The sequence below is a fragment of the Microtus oregoni genome, unplaced genomic scaffold (genome assembly GCF_018167655.1).
Source record: "Microtus oregoni isolate MIOR12 unplaced genomic scaffold, Mior012 000007F_ref0000211, whole genome shotgun sequence".
Classification (NCBI taxonomy): Eukaryota; Metazoa; Chordata; class Mammalia; order Rodentia; family Cricetidae; genus Microtus; species Microtus oregoni.
Window position 1 is genome coordinate 12,666,602 of NW_024543066.1, and position 19,076 is coordinate 12,685,677.

Sequence of the window (19,076 nt, forward strand, 5' to 3'; positions counted from 1 at the left end):
AGCTATGCTGCGTGTTTCACATCTTTAATCCCAGCACCTGGGAGGCAAAGGCAAAAGAATCTCTGTGAGTTCAAGACCAGCCTGGTTTATATAGTGAATTTGGCAGACTGTGTGACTGCCAAAAAGATAAAATTGGTAAGTGGGAGGTGGGGCTGGAAAGGACGGTGGCCAGACTTCCCTGGCGAGTGTCACGTGTCACAAGCAAACCTGCCCTGTAGCGATTCGATACTCGCTTGTCTGACCTGGTTTGGTTCCTGCCCTCTGGGCGATAGTGTCTGATGTAAGCCTGGTTTTTCTTCCATCAGGGTCCCGGTGTCCTACACCGATAAAGCTAGGGAAAAAAAAAAAAAAAAGTCGAGTCCGTCTGAATCTCCTCCCACCCTAAGTACTCACTATCTCACTATTAGCCCTCGAGCATCGCTGCCAGCCTAGATTTCCTGTTGCCTCGCTTGAATGACGAAACCCCTGATGGCTATTGCACTTGGGCTTTTCCAGAGATCTCGGGCCCCGGGTTCCATTGAACTCTCAGTGTCTTTTATTTTATTTTTTTAAACACAAAACCTAAGAGGGATTTTAGGACCCGGCGGACACCAGGGACTCTGCGGCAGTGGGCTAGGAAGGCTTTGGCCCCCCGCAGTGGCCTGTCCCTTAGGGTGGATCTGTGTGTCTTCTTGACGTGAGTCCTTGTTCTCTGGCCGTGGATCAGGCGCTAGGAATCAGTCCGTGGACTTTAACCCCTTCCAAACCCTCTGCTTGGGGACAACCTCTCACGGGAGAGCACTGATGTCTTCATAAACCCATCCCCCGTGGCTATAGAGTTAACAGGAAGACTGATGGGGTTCGAGGAGGGTGCCAGACCAAGGTGCCTTGTCTTTGGACCTATCTCCAAATGTCCATCGCGTGTCGCCAGGAAATACAGCATGGGATTGATGCTCGCGGGACAGCGGGATAACGTCTACCGCCGCGCTACGGTCCCACGAGCATCCACTTGTGTGCCCAGTACTGGAGAGCTAGACACTGGGGGTACCTGTTTCCCCGGCGGCTCATTGCTGCTCCAGGTACCCTAACTCTTCATCCCAGGGCAGCCATGGGCTGTCCCCTCCCCCAGCAACGCGACCCTATAATAAACAAGTCTTTCCTTGATCCTCCCCTGCCGCGAGCGCCCTCAGGGACCTTGGCAGCTGCTGAAAGCCGCCTCCATTCCCTTCCAGAAAGGGGGTGTGGCCGCGGCTAAGGGGAGGGCGGAGAGGTTCGGCCAGCTGCGTTCTGGGGCTCCGTGGGGGCGGGGCCAGGCCGCTGTCACCAGGCAGGAGAGAACGTTGCGAACGTGCTCCCGGAGCCCATTGGCTGAGGTGGGCCACACTCCCGGATCCCCATTGGGCTGCGACTTGAAGGAGGCGCGGCCTCTCCGCGAGAGGCCTTATAGGCTGCTGCTCTCTGGTGCTAGGGATCGCAGCGGGCAGGGGGAGGTGCGGGAGGTTTCGAAGGGACAGGCCCGGGCAGTGATCGGGGGGTTGGCATCAGTTCACTCACCCTTCGAGAGACAGGGCTCGCTTGTCCACAGTCTTCGCTGACCGCGCTAGCAGGTGAGTGTCCCTCCCTGGTGTGCACATCTCGTCGGGGGGCGACCTCGGCTGTTGGGGCCCCAGCGCCCTCAATCCTGTGCAGCGCCGACACTGACGCGAGATCCTTGTCCCTCTTGTCTTTCAGCGTCTTCTGCGCTCCCTTACCCAAAGCTCCGCAGCCATCCGTCCTGGCGTCTGACCTCACCATGCCTAGCCTTTGGGATCGTTTCTCGTCGTCCTCCTCCTCTTCGTCTTCGTCCGGAACTCCAGCCACTGACCGGCCACCTCGTTCCGCCTGGGGGTCTGCGGCCCGAGAAGAGGGCCTTGACCGCTGCGCGAGCCTGGAGAGCTCGGACTGTGAGTCCCTGGACAGCAGCAACAGTGGCTTCGGGCCGGAGGAAGGTGAGCAGTGAGCGGGTGCGGTACATCACTCGTGGGGGCCCGGGAGGTGGGAACCGAGCTGTACCAGATCAATGCCTGTCACCTTGGCTTTCCATCCCACCACGCGAACTCCGGGGTTAGAAGGCACGAATGTGGGGCGGAGAAACTGAGGCACGGAGTGGGAAGGAACGCTGTTTTATTAGCAAAATTGCACCTCCCCCGCCGGTACAGTTCCTGTGGAAGCCGCTCTAATATCGTTCCCTGTGTCCTCTCTTTCAGATTCCTCATACCTGGACGGGGTGTCCCTGCCCGACTTTGAGCTGCTCAGCGACCCCGAGGATGAGCATCTGTGTGCCAACCTGATGCAGCTGCTGCAGGAGAGCCTGTCCCAGGCGCGATTGGGCTCGCGGCGCCCTGCGCGCCTGCTGATGCCAAGCCAGCTGGTGAACCAGGTGGGCAAGGAACTCCTGCGCCTAGCTTACAGCGAGCCGTGCGGCCTGCGGGGGGCACTGCTGGACGTCTGTGTGGAACAAGGCAAGAGCTGCCACAGTGTGGCTCAGCTGGCCCTCGACCCCAGCCTGGTGCCTACCTTTCAATTGACCCTGGTGCTGCGCCTTGACTCTCGCCTCTGGCCCAAGATCCAGGGCCTGTTGAGTTCCGCCAACTCTTCCTTGGTCCCTGGCTACAGCCAGTCCCTGACGCTGAGCACCGGCTTCAGAGTCATCAAGAAGAAACTCTACAGCTCCGAACAGCTGCTCATCGAAGAGTGTTGAACTCCGCCCTGGGGGTGGGGGGCATACTCCCCCCCCCCCCCCCCCGTGCGGAGACAGAAAACTTTCGTGATGGAGACCAGCAGGCAAGGACTGAAGGACTATAACGCCTGTGTTAGAAAACTGACCATAGCCACCTGAGGGGCGCAGAGCCAGGTGGGAGAAGGAAGTGTCAAGGAAGGTCTCTAGGTAGTGTGCAGGTGGCTCCCTGTTGGGGCGCATGCCCCTTAGTACTGTAGCATGGAAACAAAGGCTTAGGGGCCACACAGGCTTCCGGCTGGATGTGTATGTAGCATGTACCTTTTTTTTTTTAATTATTATTATTACTGACAGTTACAACAGCGGTAGTGTGACAGAGCCAGGAGGGCAGCCGGTCTGCACTGGCCTCTGCCCGGGTGTGTGCTGAGGGGGGGGGGGGGGGAGGTCTCGGAGATAGTCTGTGTATCGCGTGGTCTGAAAGGACCAAGAGTGTTTGTCGTTTGTTTCGTAGCTTTTGTTTTGGGGGGACGGGAGCTTCACTACTGACCTGTTTGAGGCAGCTATCTTACAGACGCATGAATGTAAGAGTACGAAGGGTGGGTGTGAGGATCGGTTGGGATCTTTGACACTTGAAAAAAAAAAATTAAAACACCTGGGAGCTTCTGTCCAGCTTATCCCCTGCCGTGGACTGGAGGATTGAACTGTGAGGGGGATGGAGCTGAGGGGGGTGGGGGGGGGCTGGAACCCCCTCCCCCAGAGGAGTGCCTCCTGGGTCTTCCATCTAGAACTGTTTACATGAAGATACTCACAGTTCATGAATACACTTGATGTTCAAGTATTAAGACCTATGCAATATTTTTACTTTTCTAATAAACATGTTTGTTAAAACACTTGAGTCTCGTCAGTACCTTGAATGAACTAGGAAAGGGGTGGGTGGCGCTGGTGAAGACAAGTTTCTTCAGATTCTAGGGGCCGCTGTGAGTGCCTGACCCCTTCCTGGGCTACCTGCCAAAGCTGGTAACAGGTATGTGGACTGTGCCATCAGGGCCAAGAACCCAGGCTCCCTCCGCTGGCTGGGGCTAACTAGGGGAATGTGCTGGAAAGCACCCGAGAGTGAAGGATGAGTCAGACCTCCCTGGAAGGCAGAGTCTGCCTAAGGAGGGTTACCTGGCTCTCCAGATGAAGGCGGGGTCCGCAGCATCCTGAGCCTAGGGCCCTTAACTATGAGGAAAGTCTAGGTTGGCCTGGTGCACAGACGGGAGTATGACTACCTCTGGGAATCAAAAGGTTGAGAGAAGTTTCAAAAGGACAGTTCAGCTTAAAGTTCTCACTAGACATGGGACCTACGCTCAGGAGATGTGGCCGAGGCAGGAGCAGAATCTCCAACACACAATTGGCTGAGGATGACTAGGGTGACCCCTGACTTTCAAGCCAGAGAAAGGGCCCAATCAGACAAAGGGCTGGATCTGAGTTCCTGATCAGAAATGTTGGCCTTGGGCCAAGAAAGCCAAGGCCTTTCTCACTTCTGGACTCCAGGGTCCACCCACACCAATTGGCTTTTGGAGCTTTATCACTTTCTTTGTTCCTCTTCCTGAAAGCAGACTGGCTAGGAAGGCCCAACACTGGAAACCCATTCAGAGATCTAAGTTTAAATAGACCCCTCAGGCTGGCCGTGTAGCTCAGGGTGGAAAGCTTGCCCAGCGTGTAAAAGGCCCTAGATTGGATCTCCAGCTCTCCCACAAACCACAAAGTAAAACCAGATCCCTCCAGCCAGTTGAAGGAACAGACTAAAATCTGTTTTCCTCAGGGATTCCATCCAGGACCTGACCTTTTGGGGTAGCCAAGGAGACCCCCATCTCTTTCATAGATCCTGCAGGGCTAATTCTTAGAAATGAATGAACCCGGGTTATAAGTGTACACCTGGAATCCCAGCACTTGGGAGGCAAAGGCAGGAGGATTGGCATGAATTTAAGGCCATTCTGATCTACGTAGAGTTCTAGACTTGCCTGGGCTACATAATGAGTTTGAGAGCAGCTTTAGCAACATAGAGTCTACTTCTCTAAAAATAAATAAATAAATAAATAAATAAATAAAGCAAGGGAGGGGGAGAGAGCCTTACCCATCTTAGTGTCCCTCTTGGTAGCTGCCCTGGGAGGGGTGGATAGGGCAGGGGTGTTCTGGAATATCCTACACATGGAGAAAGGACAAAGACTGACCCATGCTCAGCCTGAGGGTGCAACCCAGAACCTCCTCTTAAACTGACAGGCACTGTTTGAGAAACTGAGACTGAGCCATAGCTCGCTCTTCTGAGTTCCTGGTCCCCAAGCAGGAGCAAGAAAAACTGTGGCCAGCCCCCCTCCCCTGCCTTGGGATCTCCAGGCCTGAGTGGGATGGTTTAATAGGCCCATCCTCTCTGAAGCTGGTCAAATGGAGGGGGATGAAGAACTGGTTCCTTAATGCCAGTGTCACCAAGATGCCTTCTTCTAAAACCCCAGACTCTGATCTTTCTAGTGGCTTCTGCGAGGGATGTGGCCCCTCTGCTTTCCCTTTAAAACCCAGAGAGAACTACAGCCCTTCCCAGGCTCTCCTCTGCCTCCCCCACCCCCACCTCTCACAATGACCATGTAGAAATCTTGGCAGCCCTAGACATCATTCTATCTGCTTGTTCTATGTCCCAGCCCTGTAGGGTGCTCTTAGGTTCCTCCGGTGTATAGTGTCAGAGTCTGCAGCCACCCGCTTCCCTAGGCTCAGGGGACACTAGATCCTCCCAGACTCGCCTTGTGAGGAGAAAGGGGAGAAGCACAAGTTGTTCACTATGCCTGCTAGCTAGCTTAGGGAAATAGTACAGACTCAAGTCTTTTGTGCTGGGGATTGAACCCAGGGCCTTACCCATGCTAGACAATCGCCCTGCTAGCCGAGCTTAATTCCAGACCCTTAGAGGCTTGGGGTCTTGAAGGAGGTCTTGTCCTTTGTGACTAAGAATTGATGAGATCTGGGTTCGGACCCTGACTCAGACCTTTTGTAGCAGATAAACTAGAACAAAGCTCTTGATCATTGTGATCTGGGAAATGACACTATTGGGAAATGACTCTAAAGAGGACATCACTGGGGTCCACCACGGGCAGAGGAAAATCTGGTTCTGGGTTTGAGCAGTGCTGGGGCTGGCTGTGGAACAAGTGTCCTTTCCCAAGGACCCCTTGTCTCTCTTCTCTGCTCTTGCTTTCCTCCGACATCTTTCCAAATGTCAGTATTTTCCAAACAGTCTTAAATAATACTGCATTTGAAGCTGAGCGGTGGTGGCCCATGCCTTTAATTCCAGCACTTGGAGACAGTGCTGAATTTAAGGCCAGCCTGGTCTACAGATTGAATCCCAGGACAGTCAGGGCTGCACAGCGAAATCCTGCCTTGAAAAACAAAAATATAATAATAAGAAGAAGAATAGTAATACTGTATTGGCTCTTGTGGTCTATTGGTGTTGGGTGTCTTATTTACTTGTTTATTGCTGTGATAAGACACCATGACCAAGGCAGCAAGTAAGAAAACATTTAATTTGAGCCTCACAGCTGCAGTGGTTTAGTCCATGACCATCATAGCAGGGAATATGGCAGCTGGCAAACAGGCATGGCGTTGAAGCCAGTAACTGAGAGTTTATGTCCTGAGACACAAGCACAAGGCAGAGAGAAGCGGGGGGGGGGGGGGGGGGGGGATAACTGGGAATGGTGTTGACTTTTGAGACTTCAAAGCCCACTCCTAGTGACACACCTCCTCTATCAAGGCCACACCTCCTAATCCTTCCTAAACAGTTCTGCGAAGAGGGGAACCAAGTATTCAAACATATGAGCCTATGGAGGCCATTCTCACGCAAACTACCATACTGGGGATTGAACCCATGATCTCACACACGCTAAACATATGCTTGATCATTGAGCTTTATTCCTCAGCCTAACCTTAAGAAGTTCTCATAGAAAACATCACTTTGGGGCACCTACTCAGACAGCCTTTGTCTTCTGAGTTAGGCCTGTAACTTTCATTTTACCTTGTGGTTCAGAAGGAAATGGTGAAGTCCAAAGTGGCTCAGGGAGCATATGTTTAGGGCTCTCCTAGGAAAAGTGGTCTCTGACATCCCAAGCTTTCCATGTACCCCACACTATCCAGGCCTTCCAGCTCAGGTGACCTTAGATAAGTTGCATCTGGTCTGCACCACTGGAGGTGGCCGGAACTGTGGAGGATCTGGGGAAAGACCAACGAAACAGTGGCATAGATATAAGAACGGCACAATAGGTTATTAGAGAACATGTAATCATCCCCAAATGAGGGCTTTTTATGAAGGAGTCACGTATTAGCAGGACGCTCAACCACTCTATGCTGGGGACCAGATGCGGACTCTCCATCTCCATGTCAGTCAGGGCAGCTCGTGAAGGCATCTGGGGCAGCCTGTGGCCACATGGCAGTGGCCGTGAAGATGGAGGCTGCTGGAAGGCTGTTTCATGACAGCGCTCGCTTATTCAAGCTGTGAACAACTGAACGGATCTATGAAGAGCTCTATGAGGAAGACAGAGGGAGCAGGAACCTTTAAGAAGAGATGGTGTCATAGACTTCATCCCTGTCCCCCACACCATCTCTTTCACACACACACACACACACACACACACACACACACACTTACAAGCAAAATGACGGGTAGGGCACAAGAGGACAAAATGGTACCCACTGTCTCTCTGTGCCGAAGTGCCTAAGAAAAAAGCATTCTGAAAGTGTTGAGTGATTAAAAGTCTTTAAACTAAGGCTGGAGAGAAGACTCGGAGGTTAGTAATATGTGCAGCTTTTGAGGAAGACCCAAGTTCACACCCACACAGGGCAGCTCATAACTATAACTCATAGCTCATGACTGTATAGGACAGCAATAATTCCAACTACAGAAGCTACAGGGTGATCCTGAGACTTTGACTTCCTCAGGCACCCGCACTTTCTGCACATGTCCACACTGAGGCACACACATATGATATTAAAAATAATAAAACTAGACCTTTTTTTTTTTGAAGTATATTAACTTAATCTCAGCACTCAGGACAGAGTGGTAGAACCAGAATTTCAAGGAAGCCATCCTGGGCTCCAAAGCCTAGGATGTTGTAAAAGACCTTGCCTCAGACAAAACAAACACCTACAAACAAACAAATAAAAGGCCCAGCAAGGCCTCGTGGTTATGCCTACAATCCTATTACTTGGCAGGCAGGGACAGAGTTCAAGACTGCCCTAGACTATATATATACTCCTGGTACCCTGTGAGTACCAGGCCAGTGCTATACAGTGAGATTCTGTTTGCCAAAACACTTATCATTTGGAATAAAGGTTCAGTAGTAAAGAGCACTTACTGAGCCGGGCAGTGGTGGCACACACCTTTAATTTCAGCATATGAGAGGCAGAGGCAGGAGGATCTGTGTGAGTTCGAGGCCAGCCTGGTCTACAGAGCAAGTTCCAGGACAGCCAGGACTATACAGAGAGAAACCAAGTCTCAAGAAAAATTGAAAAAAAAAAGCTTATTGTTCTTGCAGAGGAGCCAAGTTTGGTCCCTAACCCCCACATCAGTCAATTTATGACTGCCCCTGTAACTCCAGTTCCAAAGTGTTTGAGATTTTCTTCTCCCCTCCAAGGGCATTTGCACATACGAGCTACACATTAGTTCACAGAGGCACACACATATACACATAAATAAAAATAATAAATCTTTTAAAACTTTAATTCAGCTGCGGGGCATTGTAACACACACCTCTCATCAGCACTGGGGAGGCAGAAGCAGGCAGACCTCTGAGTTCAAGAGCAGCCTGGCCTACAGAGTAAGTTCTTGTCCTACCAGGGTTACACAGAATAACCCTGTCTAAAACAACACTAACAGCAAAATGGCAGCTACTCTGAAGGTTGAGCAGCGGTTTGAGGTCAGCCTGGGCAGCACATGTTTCAAAACAATTACAATAAGAGGTGTGTTAGGGACACTGTCGACAGTGAGCTGGGGGACAGTCCCCATGGAGAACAGAGATTGGGAACTGGGCCTTCTGCCAGACGTGGAGTGAGGAAGCAAGCTCAGGTTGCAGAGCCTAGATCACTCATTTTCACCAGCCACTTTAGAGTCCAATCAAATCATCAGCCCTCCACAGTTGCTATTGCAACTGTTATCTCCATCTTACAGGTGAGGAAACCAAAGAAACACGACCACAGAGCCTGGACCCGCAGAGGAATGCCCTGCGGTTTGTCTGATTTCATCACTGCCCCTTGTTTCGTCACCTCGGATGGATGACATCTCAAAGTGACTCTGAGACAAGGTTGGACTGCTGGCTGCACTGGCTGTCCATCGGTCCTGTCACCCACACCCCCAGTCCCTTCTAGTCACCCTCCCTGGATCCCAGTCTGGGGTGGAGGTGGAGAGGAAGAGCCCTGGCCACCTTACAGGTCACTGGGCAAATGCTTAATTGGTTTTTGGGGGGAGTCCAAGTCGGAAAAGAGTTCCTGAAGAAGAAATTTCCACAGCCCTTCCCCCAAGGAGGGATTTTCCACTCTGCCTAGGCAGACATGCCTCTCAGAGTCCCCAGAGTCTCGCGGTGGCAAGGCTTAGTACCCAGCACTGGCGCGGGTGGAAGAGAGGGGCAAGCTTGCTGAAGAGGCAGGACTGACCTAGAAAGAGGAACAGGAATGGGGTAGGGGTGGTGCCTGGATGATTCTAGAGGAATCCCGGCTAGAGAGCAACAGGGAGAGCAAGCATCGGGGAAGCCTCCTAGAAGAGGGGCAGGAAGGGTAGAAGAGAAGAGATGGGGGGGCAGCTGGAAGTTCAGAATGGATAAGAGAGGGAACAGCAGGGAGCCGTTTGACAAGGTTTCCATGGTTTGCATGGCCAGTAGTACTGGACGGAAAAAGGATTATGATGAAGTGGACGGTGGGCTGTGGAGGACACGCAGCCGGTGCAGGGGCTGACTATGTAGCCTCTACACCTGCTGCCTGCACACTTCTTCCTCGGAGTGGCACCTGGCTGACCCCTGAACCCTCAGGTGGAGCTCAACAGTCCTCTGTCCCCTGGAGAGCGCATCCCCCCCACACACACCCTGCTTCACCCCTGCCATCCCAGCTAAAGCCAGCATGTTTCTCTTTCTCTCCACCTGAATTAGCCTGTTTTTTTTTTCTCCCTCTTTTTTTAGCAGTGGCTCTCCTTCCCACTGGAGAGTGGGAGTATCCTGAGAATGGAGACATTATTAAGGTTGTTCTCCACCAAACCCCCAGGGCGCCTTCACTGGGTAGGCTGGAGAGATGCTGCCGAGCTCCATCAAACTGCACGTTAGAGTGTCCTGGTACAGCAACAGCATTCTGTTTTTAGCTGTGACTGCACGCCAGACACCACACTGGAGGCTTTAAAAACCTCTCACCTGTACCTCTGAGCAGCCCTGCCAGGGAGGAACCACCTGTCCTTTTCCTTCCCCAACAGGCTGGCTACAGAAAGAACTAAAGGGCACACAGAGCCAGGATCCAAGCCTAAAGGCTCACTTTTCAGGCCTTTGCCATCCCAACAAAATATAATGCAAGCCATATACACTGTTGAATTTTTTTTTCCACTTTAAAGTGTAGAATCAAGTGAAGTTAATTTGTTTGCTTGATATAGGGTCTCACTCTGTTGCCCAAATTTTTGTTGATTCTCCTTCCTCTCCCTCCAAGGTGCTGCAATTATAGGTAGGTATGGGCCACCATACCTGCCTCGGATAAAATCAAGTTTAATTCTGTGGAATATTTGTTTAATTGTGCAAAGACGTGTTGTTCAACTATGTAAAGATGTGTTGCGCGGGCGGTGGTGGCACTTGTCTTTAATCCCAACACTCAGGAGGCAGAGGCAGGCGGATCTCTGTGAGTTCGAGACCAGCCTGGTCTACAGAGCTAGTTCCAGGACAGGCTCCAAAGCCACAGAGAAACCCTATCTCGAAAAACCAAAAAACAACAACAACAAAAAGATGTGTTGCATTTGTTCAACTATGCAAAGGTGTGTTGCTGTTTTACCTTGCCTGCCTAAGACACCTGATTTGGTCTAACAAAAACCTGAACAGCAATATCGAGGGAGGAGGTATAGGTGGAGCTTCTGGGCAGGGAGAATAAGTAGGAGGGGGAATCTAGGCTCAGGGAGAAAGAAAAAAAGACTACAGAGAGACTTGGGGGAGAGGTAGAGGGCAGCCAGCCAGTCACAAACAGTAGGGCATAGAAAATGAAAAAAAAAAAAAAGGTAAAAAGCCCCAAGGCAAAGCAAAGATGAATAAAAACAGGTTAAGTTAAAAGAGCTCGTGGGATAAACTAAGGCATGACATTCATAATTAATAGGAAGTCTCCATGTCTTTATTTGGGTGTTGGTTGGCAGCTCCTAAAAATGTCCAACTACACTTTAATAATATATTTTACTTAATCTGGCATATAAACTAGTATCATGTCACCATGGGTCAATAAAAAAGTTTAATAAATGAATAAATATGTTTAATAAAAGAGAGCTCGCTCGGTGGTGGTGGTGGTGCCTGTCTTTAATCCCAGCTTTTGAGAGGTAGAGGCAGTTGGATCTCTGTGAGTCAGGGATACACAAAGAAACCCTGTCTCAGAAAACCAAAACACCAAACCAAACAACAAGAAATAAACAGAAAAAAAAAAACCAACCCAGTTTTAAAAATAGATTCAAGAGCTGGGCGTGGTGACAGGTCCCTGTCATCCTAGCCCTCAGCAGGTAGAGACAAAAGGAACACGAGTTTGAGGCCAGCCTGGGCTACATGAGACTTTGTCTCAAACAAACAAAAACAGAAAAATGAGGGGGCTGGAGAGGTAGCTCAGTAGTTAAGAGAATTTGCTGCTTTTCCAGAGTTCAGTTCCCAACACCCACGTTGGGAAGTTGGGGGTTTATAACCATAACCACTAGTAACTAGCCCTAATGGGATCCAATGCCCTCTTCTGGCCTCTGAGGGCACTGGTCTCACAGGGCAGACACACCAACACACATGTACACATAAATAAAACTAAGTCAAAAAACAGAAGGAAAGAGGGGAAAAAGTTCAGTATGCCCAAATAGGCCTAAATATAACAAAAGGTTCCTAACAATCAAACTGTACATCACTTTTTGTTTGTCCATTTCTTTGCGGAATTTCATGATGCAGCCCTGGCTGGCTTGGAATTCACTAGGCAGACCAAGAAATCACAGCAACCCTCCCACCCCAACCTCCTGAGTGAGTCCTGAGGCTGAAGCCAAAGGCATGTGCCACCACACCTGGCTGCATAGTATAACTTACATGTAAATTAAATTAAACTAGATTAAATGTAAAATTCAGAGTCTCGGCTGACTCTCGTATCAAGCGCTCCGTGACTGTCGGGGGATGGCTACCACAGGACTACAGTCTTACCCAGAAAAAGGGCTGAGGAGTGGGAGATGGAGGCTGGCAGGAAGAGGGAGGGACCCCTGGTGTGGGTGTGTATGTGTGTCTGGTGGGGGAACCTGACAGAGCAGGAACCAGTTGTGAAAGGGTCTTTGAAGAAACAAAATCCCACAATCCCATGGGGCAGCGCAGGTCAGGTCCTTATCCAGGGAAGCCTGCTGGGTTTCCCCACAACTTAAAGTCCCATCTACTAAGGAAATGACAACCCTGAGCTTCTTGTGTCAAACAAGGAGTGACTGCTCTGAACTGCCGGTCCCTTCCAGGGCCAGCACAAAGCAAAGGGGGGGGGGGAGCTGAATGGGGGTTTGGGCTCTGTGGGCAGGGAGTCCTCCCTCTCCACCTTCTGACTCAGGAGATTAGGTGTGCAGTACTCATTAAATAAGTTCAAAGTTAGGACCCCTCAGACTCCAGTCCCACCTTTGACAACGTCTTGTCACGTGTCCTTGAAGAAGCCAAGTTGGAGTGGCGGGTGCAACTCAGTAGGGGGGCTTGCTTAGGTTGGATTCTCAGCACTTAAAAAAAAAATCTTTTCTTTGGGCCTGGAGTGATGACTCAATGGTTAAGAGTATTGATTGCTCTAACAGAGGATCCAGGTTCAATTCCCACCACTCCCATGGCAGCTAACAAAGGTCTGTAACTCTAAGATCTCACTCAGACTTACGTGCAGCCAAATACCAATGCACATAAAATAAAGATAAGTAAATCATTTTTAAACCGGGTGGTGGTGGCACGTACATTTAATCCCAACGGTGGTGGTGGCACGTACATTTAATCCCAACCTTTGGGAGGCAGAGGCAGGTGGATCTCTGTGAGTTCGAGACCCAGCCTGGTCCACAGCTCAAGTTCCAGAACAGACTCCAAAGCGACACAGAGAAACCCTGTCTCAAACAAACAAACAAACAAACAAAAAAAAACCCCAACAACAAGCAAACAAACAAAAACAAAATCTTTTCTTTAAGGTCAGATTTCTTCTGTGGGAAGTGAAGAAAAAGAAGGGAGAATTGTGAAGTCTGTGGAACTATGGCTGAGGACCTGCTGTCTTCCCCAGGTCAGGCTCTTTTTCTACTAGAAATGGGGGGGTCAGGATCATTACTAAACGGTGAATTAATCCGAGTGACTAGAGGTCCCCCTCCAAGTCTCCACCATTTTCCCTGCATGACATAGAGCTTGTTCAACAGGGAGTCATGGTGGGGACCTGCCAGTCCCCCAGATGCCAGAGTAGGAAGTAAGGTGACTCAATCTGAATCAACAGCAGGTGAGGTCACCCTGGTCCTTGGGGTTACTCAGAGTGACATTAGGACACGCCCGCAGGAGTAATGGGTGAGCTGGACTCTAGGAAAGTGGGTGGGGCTAAGACAAGGAAACTCCAAACAGGCCAGTATCCACAACTGAGAGCATTAGGCAGGATCTGAAAGTCACCTGGGGAGATGGAGCAGTTTGGAGAAACAGCAGCTCTGACTTCTCCTTTGAGTCAGCATGGCGCTGGAGCCAGGGACACTGAGTGAGGTCAGGGGCCCAGGCTTCCTCAATCCCATTCCCTCTTCAGTCCTTTGCCATATGGAATCCTCAGCATCCTGCCCTGGAAAGAGAGAACCAGCTTCCCAAAAGTTGTCCTCTGTCATAGTATGGCTGTGACATCCCCCACACTAATAGTTAATGTGATTTAATTAAAAAAAATCAAAATTGGACTTGGTGGGTGTTGACTCATGCCTGTAAATATAACATCTGAGAGGTGAAAGTGGAAAGGTTAGGAGTTCAAGGTCATCCTCAGCTTCCTAGTGAGTTCCACACCAGCATGGGACACATGAGACCTTACATCAGAAAGAAGATAATAATAAAAATGCCTAGATGGGCACCCCTTCCTCATGTGTGTGTATGTGGTATGCATGTATGTATGTGTGTGTGGGTGTACATGTGTGTGCTTGTGTGTGGAGGTCCAAAGTTGACGTCAGGTATCTTCACCGGTCACTTCCGCTTGCTCTATAGAGACTGTCTGTCCACAAACCCGGGACTCACCAGCTCCAGCGAGCCTCATTAGCTGGCTTGCACAGGCTAGCTAGACCTCCTGGTTCTGCCTGCTGAGTGCTGGGGGGCCAGCGTACCTGCCCAGATTTTCAGTGGGTCCGGGGGATCTGAACTCTGATCCTTAGGCTTTGTCATGGAGCCATCCCACCAGCTTCTGAGTGGGTCTTCATGCATTTCTAACACTTGGCTGCAGGCAAGCTCTTGAGCCTTGTTTCTGCCTCTGCAAACTGGGAAACACAATTGCAGTGAGGATCCAGGAAGAAGTCAGTGAGAAAGTGGGGAGGACAGGCATTAAACTGACCCTAGGGAGTTCCCCACAAATAAGCTTCAGGTACAGCTTGGGGACAGGTCAACTCACAGAAGAGGAAACTGAGGGGCTGGAGAGGTGGCTCAGAGGTTAAGAGCATTGCCTGCTCCTCCAAAGGTCCTGAGTTCAATTCCCAGCAACCACATAGTGGCTCACAACCATCTGTAATGAGGTCTGGTGCCCTCTTCTGGCCTGTAGGCATACACACAGACAGAATATTGTTTACATAATCAGTAAATATATTTTTTAAAAAAAGAAGAGGAACCTGAGGTTCAAGAAGTCATTCTGAGATATCCTAGGAGACTTTCAAGCATTTAGTCACCTGGTCATTCTGCATGGCTATCATTGCGTAAGGAGTTTCCATGCACAGGTCCTGAAGTTGGCTGACCTGTCCTTGTCCCTGCCCTAGGGGTGACCTTTCCTACTCTCTTTCCTGCTTGGTTCCTGGTGGCAGAAAACAGGTGAGGGACTGCAATCACGGCTGCCTCTTGTAACTAGGACTGGAGTCAAGGAACTAGAGGCAGTGTGTGTGTGTTTATGTGACCGGGTAGCTCTTGTGTCTCTGTGTGCACACACGTCAACCCAAAAGGACCTACTGGGCTCTCCCTGAATCTCCAGCGAGAGGTCACCCAGCTTGGTGATGAGAGATGAGAGGCAGGCGAATCTCTGTGAGTTCAAGGCCAGCCTGGTCTGCAAAGGAAGTTCCAAAACAGTCAGGGCTGTTATACAAAGAAACCCTGTCTCAAAAAAAAAAAAAAAAAAAAAAAAAGCCGGGCAGTGGTGGCGCACACCTTTAATCCCAGCACTTGGGAGGCAGAGGCAGGCGGATCTTTGTGAGTTCGAGACCAGCCTGGTCTACAAGAGCTAGTTCCAGGACAGGCTCCAAAACCACAGAGAAACCCTGTCACGAAAACTAAAAAAAAAACAAAAAAAACAAAAAAAACAAAAAAAAAACAAAACCAAACCAAACCAAACCAAACCAAAATAATAAATGGTGCTTGGGATAACAAAAGTTTGCTCTCAAGGATTCTGGAATGTGTTTGACACGAAAGTGCCAAAGAATAACATTCAGTGTTCTAGCTAGGCATGTAGGGACTAAGGCAGGGCTCACTTTAGGTTCAAGACCAGCCTTAGTTACATCACATTTTGCCTTGCAATCCAGCCCCCTGAACTGTCTTAACTTCTCTGAACTGAAGCCTCCTAGGCTGCAAAATGGATGTGTCCATAGCTTATTTAGAGGCCAGCCTGGACTATATAGCAGGAATAGAACTGCTGTGTTATCTCAGAGACTGTTGAATCCTGTCAAATGACAGAATTTTCAGAATTACAGGCATACAAAGGTATATACAGGATTCGTAAGGGGCCTGGAAAATCCCAGTAGCTGGCTGCTGTAGAAATCCTGCTCGCTACAGACAAAGAAAAAAAGGAGAGCAGTTTGAGACACTGAATATTCACCCTTCTGCTTGGCAGCTAGGAAGCAGCTGGTTCCCAGGATAGCTCTAACTGCTAACCGTGGGAGGGTCTCCCCAGGCCTGTAGGCAATGGGCTAGGCTCGGTTCCTGAAGGCTTTGGTGCCCTCCAGGCAACAAGAGGAGCCTCCGTGGAGGTGGGAACTGTATGTAGTTAGGAAGGATGAGCTTTGCCTCCCGGCGCTTCGAGTCAGGCTGGCTCCCACTAATGTAAGGTGCTGGAGCTGGCCAGCCAGCACACCACCTGGGCTCTGCCTTGACAAATCAGTCCGTTTAGGAGTGAAGAGCAAGCCTCGCTGAATTTTTCTGTTTCTCCCAGCTGAGAAAGTTCCACTGTTTTCTTCTGTGCTGAGCCAATTGAGTCAGTGTTTTTGACATTTGCATTGCCTTGCAGTCCAGCCCCGCTGTGGACTGTCTTAACTTCTCTGAACAGCAGCCTCCTACTCTGCAAAATGGGTGTGTCCATGGGGCTTTTTTTTTTTCTTTTTTTTCCTTTTTGTCTTTCCTGGAGAAAGGAAGGGCTGTTTAGGACTGTCAAAAAGATCGACCAGTATCCAGTATTAAACCTTCCAGCATGACACATGCTGGGGCCTCCCTGTTTAGTTAGTAAGGAGAACTGGCCCCAGGAAGTGAGGCCCAAAGAAGCTTCTTGACTTTGGTGGGGTCCAGCTGAGCATCCTACTTGACCTTGAACGTTATAGGCCACACCAAGAAGGCTGTGTGTAGTTAGGCAGCGCTGGCACACACCTTTAATCCCAATCCCAGCACTGCGGAGGCAGAGGCAGGTAGATCTCTGTGTGTTCAAAGCCAACCTGGTCTCCAAAGCAAGTTCCAGGACAGCCAAAATTACACAGAGAAACCCTGTCTTGAAAAACCAACTCCCCACACAAAGAGAGAGAGAGAAGCCTCTGTGTGTGTATGTGTGTGTGTGCGCGCACGTGCATGTTTTGTGATGATAGTAATGATGATGATAATGTGGATGATGGAGATGATTGAGACAGGATCTGTTGTTTGTTTTTGTTTTTTCAAGACAAGGTTTCTCTGTGTAGTCCTGGCTGTCCTGGAACTGGCTATGTACCCCAGGCTGGCCTCAAACTTAGAGATCCACTTGCCTCTGCATCCCCAACCATGTCATTAAAGGTGCGCATCACCACAACCTGGCAAGAAGGTCTTATGTAGCCCTGACTGATGGCAAACTCTATGTAGCTGAGGATGTCCTTGAACTCTTATCTTGGGGTGACAGGCATATATTATCACAACTGGTTTCATGTAGTGCTATAGTTTGAATCCGGGCATAGTATTCAAATTCATGAATGCTAGGCAAGCATAGTCTACTAACTGAACTAATTAAATCCCCAGATGATTTAATCAACTTCTTTCTTTAATTACAGTGCTGAGGATGGGATCCAGGATCTTGAATGGGCTAGGTGAGTACTCCACCAACAAGCTATACCCCTGACTCTTAGGATTCATTTTCACAGTCCTCACCTTTTCCCCCTTTAAATTGTGACACATTTCTGTGTCCCTAACTGTCCTGGAACTTGCTATGTAGATCAGACTAGGCTTGAACTTGTGGCAATCCCCCTTCCTCTGCCTCCCAAATGCTGGGATTACAGACATAAACTACACATACCCCACAAATAATCAGATTCATTTTACAGCTAAGGAAAGTGGAGTCTTGTCCAATGTCAAGTCTAGAGCTCACCCCAAGCAGAGGTGTGTGGCTCAACCTCTTCCCGGAGCTCGCGTGTGAGCTCAAGGCCATAGGGAAGTTACACTCTGCCTTCTTCGCAAGAAGGACTTTTATCTTTTTCATCTGTCTGACAAAGGAACTTTGCCCAGAAGGCTGGCGTCCCCATTTTGATCTTTCACATAGCCAAGACTGGACCACTAGTTCCTGTCGGTTAACCCCCCAGAGAGAATCTGACGCAGTTTGACTAAAGGAAACCACCAGCCTTGGCACGAACCATCCTTCCGGGCAGGCCGCCTGAGGTCAGGGTGGGGTAGGACTGGGAATGGCATTGCTTGCTTCTCCCAGATACCCACCAACTACGGCTTGGGCACAGGGCTCATCTTGAAACTCAGTGTCTTCTTGTATAGTGTGGGATGCATGTAGCTAGCGCCCCTCCACTACCGGGTCGTGTTGATGTTCATCGCAAGGATTAACACGAGGTAACAGGTGACTCCTCCTTCGCCCCTGGGAGACACAGAGAAAAGAAGGCCTTATAAAGTCACGCAGTGGCGAGGGTATAAGGCTAGTGAGACCCTCACCACCTTCCTTTACACTCGCCTGGCTCGCGGCTCTCCAACTTGGGAGCTACGCAGCCTCATTCATCCTTTTGAGTTGCTGGGAAGAAATCCAGATTCCTACCCACTCCCTGCACCCGCTCAGCTTGGGGCACGTCCTGCGACTTGCCGCCCCCGAGCTTCAGGACCTCAGTGCGTTAGCTTGCCCGCTCAGACAAACACCCAGCTAAGGTCTCATGTAGTCTGTTTTTGATTGGTTCCTTCAGATGGCAGAGACAGGGGTGTCAACTTTAGTGACCAATGGAAAAGCTCTCAGGGAGATGTGGTTGCTACAGCAACAGAGAGCTGAATCTGGTTTCTCTCATTGGGCACAGATCCTGCTTGCTCTTCCCGGGACCCGCCACACAGTGGTCACATGCTCTACGGTAGGCTGGACTGGGAGACGGAAGTTGGGGGATTACTAAAACGCAAGCCTTTGAGAATTGCCAAACTGCGGCTGAGCCTTCATGCCTAAGACTAACAAGAGCAGGCTGCCTGGAGGAGGTTACTCAGTTTTCTATGCCTTCCTCCGGGAACAACCGAGGAAGATGTACTCCTAGCACCCAGGACCTGCTTGAGTAGGGTTCTTTCCCTGATGTCTTTGGAGCTCGGTGGTTCAAGCATCCTCAGCAGAACCTTCTGAAAACAAGATAGATAAAGATGCTTGCTGTCAAACCTGACAAACTGAGTTCCATTTCGGGAAGGACAGACTCCCACAAGTTGTTCTCTGAACTCCATAAGCATGCTTGGCAGCCTGTTCCCTACAATTAATGAAAATGTTATTTATTTATTTATTTATTTATTTATATTTTAATTTAGCAAAGGGACCAGGGCTGGGGCTGCTTGACAGTTCTTGG

At 50.0% G+C, this 19,076-nt stretch overlaps 1 protein-coding gene and 1 long non-coding RNA gene across 3 annotated transcripts; one reads left to right on the plus strand and one right to left on the minus strand.

Annotated features, from left to right (window-relative positions):
• The first annotated feature begins 1,427 nt into the window (after nucleotides 1-1,427).
• On the plus strand, nucleotides 1,428-3,585 carry Ddit4 (DNA damage inducible transcript 4). The gene is made up of 3 exons (XM_041656552.1): nucleotides 1,428-1,586; nucleotides 1,711-1,967; nucleotides 2,226-3,585. The coding sequence occupies exons 2-3, from the start codon at nucleotides 1,772-1,774 to the stop codon at nucleotides 2,717-2,719; spliced, it is 690 nt and encodes a 229-aa protein (XP_041512486.1). The 5' UTR covers nucleotides 1,428-1,586; nucleotides 1,711-1,771; the 3' UTR covers nucleotides 2,720-3,585.
• A 3,449-nt stretch (nucleotides 3,586-7,034) lies between these two features.
• On the minus strand, nucleotides 7,035-18,117 carry LOC121450923. 2 transcript variants are annotated; one of them, XR_005974650.1, is made up of 4 exons: nucleotides 17,980-18,117; nucleotides 14,235-14,384; nucleotides 13,552-13,711; nucleotides 7,035-7,237 (listed from the first exon to the last, which is right to left on the minus strand). It is a non-coding gene; the product is annotated as an uncharacterized LOC121450923 (long non-coding RNA). The 2 variants fall into 2 exon arrangements; XR_005974649.1 differs by lacking the exon at nucleotides 7,035-7,237 and having other exon boundaries at nucleotides 13,490-13,711.
• Nucleotides 18,118-19,076: the final 959 nt, after the last annotated feature.